This window comes from Psammomys obesus, unplaced genomic scaffold (assembly GCF_907164565.1).
Source record: "Psammomys obesus unplaced genomic scaffold, mPsaObe1.curated_primary_1811, whole genome shotgun sequence".
In the NCBI taxonomy this organism is placed as follows: domain Eukaryota; kingdom Metazoa; phylum Chordata; class Mammalia; order Rodentia; family Muridae; genus Psammomys; species Psammomys obesus.
Window position 1 is genome coordinate 17,758,550 of NW_026596040.1, and position 7,843 is coordinate 17,766,392.

General features: G+C 42.5%; 1 protein-coding gene across 2 annotated transcripts in view; it reads left to right on the forward strand.

The window, feature by feature from the left end:
* Nucleotides 1-7,843, forward strand: part of Gramd2b (GRAM domain containing 2B) — a 94,992-nt gene that overhangs the window by 78,817 nt on the left and 8,332 nt on the right. For both annotated transcript variants that reach the window (XM_055622570.1, XM_055622571.1), the window contains exons 7-12: nt 1,630-1,701; nt 1,796-1,876; nt 4,016-4,127; nt 4,823-4,945; nt 5,490-5,577; nt 6,655-6,759. In XM_055622570.1, the coding sequence (XP_055478545.1) occupies nt 1,630-1,701; nt 1,796-1,876; nt 4,016-4,127; nt 4,823-4,945; nt 5,490-5,577; nt 6,655-6,759 (581 nt within the window). The remainder of the gene's footprint in view (nt 1-1,629; nt 1,702-1,795; nt 1,877-4,015; nt 4,128-4,822; nt 4,946-5,489; nt 5,578-6,654; nt 6,760-7,843) is intronic.

Sequence of the window (7,843 nt, forward strand, 5' to 3'; positions counted from 1 at the left end):
ACTGTGGCCAAGTGTGCACAACCGAGATGTCTGTACTTGGGAGCTAGCTCGGGAAAGTCATTAGTTTGAGGATGGGCAGATGATAGGTATAGACAGACAGATAGATAGATAATTGATAGATACATACATACATACACACACACACACACACACACACACGTAGATACATACAGGATAGACGATAGATATTCTGATAAACTAGAAAACAAACTAAAATGCCTCTATTTTTAAATACAAATAGCTGTCAAGCACTTACTCTTTGCCAAGAGTGCGTCAAGTGCTTCCTTCATGTTTTCTAATGTATTTGTCTGCACTCCATAGGGAAAGACTGCTCAAGCAGTTTCCCATTGTTATCCCCTAGTAAGTATCAGAGGTGGCTTTTGCACCTACAAGTGTCCAGTTCCAGAGCCCACGGTGCCCACTACACTGGCATGCAATGGTGCTGACTCAGAGCCTGCCTCATTCTCTTGGTGGCAAATGGGAAGGATCATTCAAACTCAGGGAAAGAAGGTCTAAAAAGATAGCATGACACACACATGCATAAAGCAAAAAAAAAAAAAAAGTTTTTTTTTATCTTGAAGATGTATTGTTTGCATAGTAGTAAAATCTTTCCATATGTCATTTATTTCCAAAATATTTGTCTAGCTTTGATTTTTTTTTCCCCCATAACTCACAGGCATCCAGTTAAGGGAGGCAGGGAGATGTCCGTACAAGGGAAGAACCTGGAAGTGACGTGAAAAAGAGCAACCCTATTAGAGCTGCTGAATCTTCAGCAGAAGTCTAGGTCAGAGCAGAGAAAGCACACCGCCTCCAGGAATCACCAGATACCTTTAAAATCAAAATACTGCAGAGGGGAGGCGAGGTCCTAGCTTGTATCAACAGCCTTGCCTTAGTACCCTCCTATCCCATCTCTGCTTTTCAGGAGCACCAATGTTGTCCTTTGGAGCCTTCATTATTTTGCTCCATTTTTTTATCATGCTTGCGTTGAATATGGGGGGTTCATTACTATAGTAAGTGGGACACAAGGAGCTGGAGCTACGGCTCACCTGGCAGGGTGCTTGCCTAGCAGAATGAAACCCTGGATTCAACCCCCAACATCAAACAAACTGGAGGTACACACCACAATCTCTGCACTCAAGGGTGGAGGCCGGCCTTGGCTCCTGGCAGACTGTCAAGAGTTCAAGGTCATCTTTGGCTGCATAGCGATGTTTTCATTCAGCCTGGGCCACGTGAGACCCTGCCTCAAAAGGAAAAACAGAAAAGACACCATAGGGGAATGTACTTATTCAAGAAATACAATAAAAAATGGATGTTCAGCTGGAAAAAAAAAATGAGGTTGTAGTTAAAGTAATGGTCTTTGTCATTTAACAGTATAAAAGATAGGGGTGACAGACATGGCTCAGCTAGTAAAGGCATTTATGTGCATCAAAGTCTGATGACGACCTGAATTCAGTCTTCAGAACCACATCTTGGGAAGAGTTATCCTCTGATCTTCCCAGGGACACCATGTCACGTAAACGTGTCACATTCACACACTAAATGCAATTTAAAACCTTATAAGAAAACACAAAAGCTACACGGTAGGTAATTTTCAGGACTCTGACCCCTTGATTCCACTTTATTTTCCAGTATATATTCGTCTCCTTACTCTCCAGAGATTCAACATACAAACTGCTAAAATCTGTGTGCGGACACTTAGAGGTGCGTATAACGTCAGAATTCCGTGCTGTCTTTCTTTGGTATTGCTTCAGGTCTGTAGTTGCTCTGGGTTTTCATTTTCTTCCTGTGATTTCAGAACTCAAGTGTCGGTAACAGTCCCAACCCATCTTCTGCCAAAAACAGTTTCCGGACCGATCACCCTTCGTCTCTGCCTCTGGTGAGTCGCCTAATTAATGATCTAAATGCACAAGCGAAGGATGGATCCAGGACTACACTGTGCTCACACCACAGTGCTCCTTTAAGAAGATTCACAAATCTCTTTAACTCAGCTCACACGGGCCTGTTCAGGGTGTACACTATCAGAGACCAGGAAATATTAAAACTAATTTTCACCTTCAGAGACTTTAGCTTGGAAAGGTGAGGCAAAGTCAGAAATGCCTAGGCAGCATAATTATTCCCAGGTAACAAGTAGAGATATTATGATTCCTTTGGATTTTGTAGACCACACTGAAAACCTCCAGTGGTATCTCCCATTTGTACACACTGTGTACCTATCACAGAGTTTTGGTTTTCCAAGAGAGGTTTAACCATATCTATTAAAGATTGACCCCCACACTAAAATGTTTGTCTTGAGTCAGTCAATACAAGCCCATAGTTTCAACATCTATGAATCTTCTTTTGCATTTTGAAAAGCTAGTGTAATTAAAATGTGTTCACTTAAAAATTCAAACAAGAAGGTTCATCTGGATAGGTAGCAGGCATCTGTAATCTCAGTATTTACGGAGCTAAAATGGAATGTTGCTATGAATCTTAGCCCAGAATACTGGGCTGCATAGTGAATTCAAGGCCAGGATAGAATACAAAGCGACACGTTGTTTCAAAAACAAGAAAGAATGTTTATAGCAGTATTTTTCACAATAGCCCCAAAGCAGGAGAAAATCCTGATGTCCTTCAACTAATGAATGGGAAGTTTTCAATGTAGTATAAAATGGAATATTACCCAGTCATTAAAAAAAAAAAAAAGATGTGCTGATACAAGTTACCACATAGATGGACCTTAAGATCATTATGACAACCAAAAAGGCCAAACACAAAAGGATATATGTCACATGATTGCATTTCTGATACTTCTCAAGTTAGGGTGGATTTCCATCCCAATAAACCCACCATAATGATCCATGGCACTAGGACAGGAAGGGCAGGGCAGTGTGAGATACACTGAAATGCTAGCCTCACTACGTGGCTGGGAGAGTCAATGCATTCCTGTGTGTGAGGTGATTTCCGCCACACTGCCCCATACACGATAAGCGCCCTGCAAATCATCATCAAGTGGAAGACACTGAAGTTTTCCACTTTTCAGACTGGGATGTAGCTCAGTTGGTAGAGGGCTGGCCTAGTACGCACAAAGCCTAGGTCCCATCCCCAATACCAAACTAAACGGGCATGGGGGCACACAAGATTAAAGGTCATCCTCAGTTACACTGAGACTTTGGGACCAGCCTGAGAAACACAGAGATCGTGTCTCAAAAAATGAGATAAATGCAAACCAGTCAATCAAGTTTTCAGCTTTCTTTGCCCTATAAATCATTGTAAGGAATGGAATGAATGCTGAGATGACCCAGAGACAGCAAACTCAAGCAAGAAAGGTGCTCATTTGCTTACCAGATGAGTCCTTCCGTGGTTGGCAGCTAATTGTTAAGAGCTCAGGCTAATTCTGCCTTTGCCAGAGCCAGCTGGGAACACCGTGTGTCTCCCTCCTTAGGTCTTAAACACTTCAGGGACGCCAGCAGAGTACAACTTAGAACATCTCTGCTCACGTCCTTTACCCCTGCCGGCTCCCCAGCCTCTGTACCGTGGCCAACTCTGGTCGGAGCTAATTTAAAAAGCTGCAGCTTTCTTTTCTCCATATGATTTTTCCAGCAGTGGTTCTTTTCTTTTTCATTTCCTTTGTCCGATGTCTTTTTTTTAATTTTAATTTTCAATACTTTTTTCTACATATTTGAGCTTAGATTTGAGCTGCCTGTCCATCCTTCTTTTGTGCTGTCTGCTACAGTCAGATTCTCCAGGGCACAGCGCCGCTGACAGTCCTCAGCCCCATGCTAGCAATTGCTCTGTCACAAGCTGTCCAGTGCTTTCTCTAGATGTTTGTTCCAAACAAGCTGTGTGCCGTTTGTTAATAGAATTCTGACCGTGCAGAAGAATCTCAGTGTTCGTAACCAGATACTCCCAGGTTAGGAAAAACATGTAGTGTGGAGTCACCCCTGCTTCATGTCCATATTTTGTGGGTCAGCCCTAAGCAAAAAGGCTAGCGTCTGTAACAGCCTGCCTGCCTCTTCATCTCGCTGTCTCCCTTCAGGATTTCAATGATGAATTCTCAGACCTGGACGGAGTGGTTCAACACCGAAGGCAAGACATGGAAGGATACAGCAGCTCAGGCTCTCAGACGCCAGAATCTGAGAACTCCCGAGGTCTGAAGTCAAGTTTTATGCCCTATAAAACACCCTCCCCTCACCCTCTTCAAAACAAAAAACAAGCCTCACCCTTCTCTTCCCAGTTACCAGTTGCAAAGGAAATCTGGGCAAGGGGTCCTTAAGAAAGGAAATTGCCTCTATGGCAAAAATCCATCATCTTTATCCATATTTAACAGACGGCTCATATATCAGTGGTTCTCAACTTGTGGGTCATGATCCCTTTGGGGTCGCCTCAGACCATCATAAAACACTTATATTTTCATTAAGATTCATAATCACAGCAAAATTACAGTTGCTAAATAGGAATGAAATAATTTTATGGTTGGGGGCCACCGCGACATGAAGAACTGTTTTAGTGGGTCGCAGCATTAGGAAGGTTGAGAACCACTGTCTTACATTGGCATGATAGGGTGACGAGGTGACCAAGAGAGGTCACCATAAGGTTCCTCACCTATTTCAGTAATACTAACATTAGGAGTCGCTAACCACGTGCGTCTGTGGGTGTGAACCCAAAGTCCTTGCATCATGTTAGTTCTTTGATGAACTTTGGGTTTCAGTCTCCAGGCATCCCACTCATGAGGGAACCATAACATGGCTGTTATGCAGATGAAGGAGTCATCTGCGTTGTAGCTCATCCTATGAGTTTTAAATACATTGCGAAGCAAACTGACCTTGCCTCGTTTTCTTGACAGACTTCCATGTGACCGAATCTCAAACAGTTCTGAATGTTACCAAGGGAGAAACAAAGCCACCTCGGACAGATGCTCACGGGAACAGAGTGCCTGATGGAAAAGCCAAGAGCCTGCCTGCTCATGGTGAGAGACAGGGGAGCTGATGGGTCAGCAGTTCCTGTTGGTAACTCCTAAAGACCCCTGTGTTTCACGCTGCGGTTGCCTCTCATGGCTCTTCCCTCCCCTCCTGTTGTCAGTCTTTGCGTGACAAATCCCACTTACTTATTAATATGGGTTTTAGGCTTTGCTGGGGTCACAAATGGAAGTTGCCATGCTCTTCTCCATACTTTGAGATTATGAACCGAAAATTAGTGGTAAAATTCAAGTTACTGACTTCTTTCTTATGTATTAGCTGTAACAACAACAGAAACAATAATAATAATAGTCTTACTTTGTTCCAGTAGCCACAATACAATACTTGGGGGAAAGAAGCCTCTCAAATATATATTATTAGATGAAATGACTTGAAAAAGAAAAAAAGAACCTACTGGTTAAAATATCAACAGGGACGCTTCCACTAATATTTTCCCCTCCACCTGAGAATGAACCTGTCTCGGTTGAAATATTACTACAGGAAAGAAGTATGCAGGAGTGCTAAATTATTGCTGTTTTGGTTTCCACTCAACAGGTCAATCAGAAACTAATGGGATTCTGCATAAAGTCAAGTCTCAGAAATGCCCAACTCTCCGCCATATTCTTATATTCTATGCAGTCATGTAAGTAGACACGTTTACTGTAAGAGGCTTATGCAAATTATCTGGTTTTGCAGATGAATAATCTCTTCACTTTGCCAAGGGTCATTGTAAATCCCACCTGTGCTGACACAACCCACATATTTTCCTTGGCAATTTCCATTTCCTTCTTGTACTTTTTTTTCCCTCCCCCACGCTCTTAGGCTTAGGTTGGCTTTTCATAATGATTGTGCTGAATGTGCCGAAGAACCGAGTTCTGAGCAACAGTCAGTAACTTCTGATGCATCCATCCTTGTTTTGCCTATTTATTTTTCTGTCTGTTCAGCTTCTTCCGAGCAGAAGTCAAGACATCATCCATCTTTACAAGTCAGGCACAGACTGTTTCATCAGCTTCCAGACTACAGCCAATGGCTTTTCTGAGAATAGCCAGTTCAGTGTTAGGGTGTTTCTCATTCCCAAGGGAGTTAGAGATGATCATCCAATCCCCATTAAAGCAGAGAATCTGTAAGTCTCCAAGGAACAAGGTTTGCTGCTGTCTGCCTAAGCTCTTGGATCAAAGGAAGCATGGGAGCGTCAGCTTAGGCATCCTGCTTGGGTCTATCCCTGAACAGTCCTGTAAGAATGGCCATGTTTTTGCACTTTGAGAAACTGGTGACGGGATTTTAAGTCTCCTTGCTGTGAAGTTTTATAACAAACATCAATTATTTTCTTTATTTTTTTAAGTGCTCTCTCTCTCTCTCTCTCTCTCTTTTAATTTGGATGGTTTTGCCTGGCTGTATATGTGTACACCATTTGCATACCTGGTGGCCATGGAGGCCAAAAGAAGGCATTTTTAGATCCTCTGGAACTGGAGTTACTGATGGCTGTGAGCCAGCCTGTGCCTCCCAGGAATCTAACACTGGTCCTCTGGAAGAACAGCCAATGCTCAATTACTGAGCCATCTCTCCAGCCTCTCAACTCAGACCATGTTAAAGTCTCTAAAGCCTTTAGTTCTTTATGAAAATGCCCCCAGAGTGGAAAAATGGCTCTGAGTTCATTGTTTTTTTAAAAATCAGCTCCTGGCCATTAACATACTGGAAATGTCTTGTTACCCCTCTCTAGTGTCTGTGCACTGATCATCTCAACCTGCTACATGAGATACAGAATTAACACTTTGGAGGAGCGGCTGGGGTCCCTGACGTCCATCATGGATCCCCACAGTGCTGAGTAAGATGGCCTTCCCGTGCCTGCTGTTCGGATTAGTGTGACAGTTGACCTAATTTTAAGAGTCCTCCTTAGCAAACTCTGAGAACACGTTTTGTGTGAAGCCCCCGGTTATGTGTGTGCTTGGGTTGTAAAGAGGTAGGAGGGCCCCAGAAGTGAGTGACTTAATCTTGTATGATTCCTGTGCTGTCATGTCATGCCTCCAGCAGTACTACAAGAAACATGCCCAATAGTGTGCTATTCCGCTGATTTACCTAAGATGGTGGTTGTGACCTTGGCCTTAAACTGTTCGCCTTTATCTTTAGAAAAATGGCAGTGAGTCAAAACATTTGCTTTTTGTTTGTTTTTTTGTTGATGTTTTTAAAGATTTATTTATTTATTATTTATAAAGTGTTCTGCCTGCATGCCAGAAGAGGGCACCAGACCTCATTGTAGGTGGTTATGAGCCACCATGTGGTTTCTGGGAATTGAACTCAGGAACTTTGGAAGAATAGCCAGTGCTCTTGAGCTCTGAGCCATCTCTCCAGCCTAAATCAAAACATTGTTGAAAGGAAGGAAGAAAAGGAAGGAGGGAGAGAGGGAGGGAAGGGAAGAAGGAGAGAGGGAGGGAGGGAGGGAGGGAGGGAGGGAAGAAGCCAGGAATGAAATAAATAAATGAAATAAACTCAGGCTTATTTCTCTGTGAGGTGGAGGCCAGCCTGGTCTACAGAGGAAGTTCCGGTACAGCAGGGCCTTGGAGAAACTCTGTCTCAAAACACCAAAAATAAAAATGGAAAAGAAATAAAGTGATTCAAGCAACTCAGCACATTTATATTAACCAATTTAATATAAATGCCCATATTCATGATTACTAGCTAATTAAATGTGTCTGTAAAGAATTTTTTTTTTTTTTGAGATAGGGTCTCTCTACATAGGCCTTGCTATGATGAAAATCACTATGGAGTTCCAGGACAGCCAGAACTATATAGAGACCCTGGCTCAAAATAGAATAGAATAGAATAGAATAGAATAGAATAGAATAGAATAGAATAGAATAGAATAGAATAGAATAGAATAGAATAGAATAGAATAGAATAGAATAGAATAG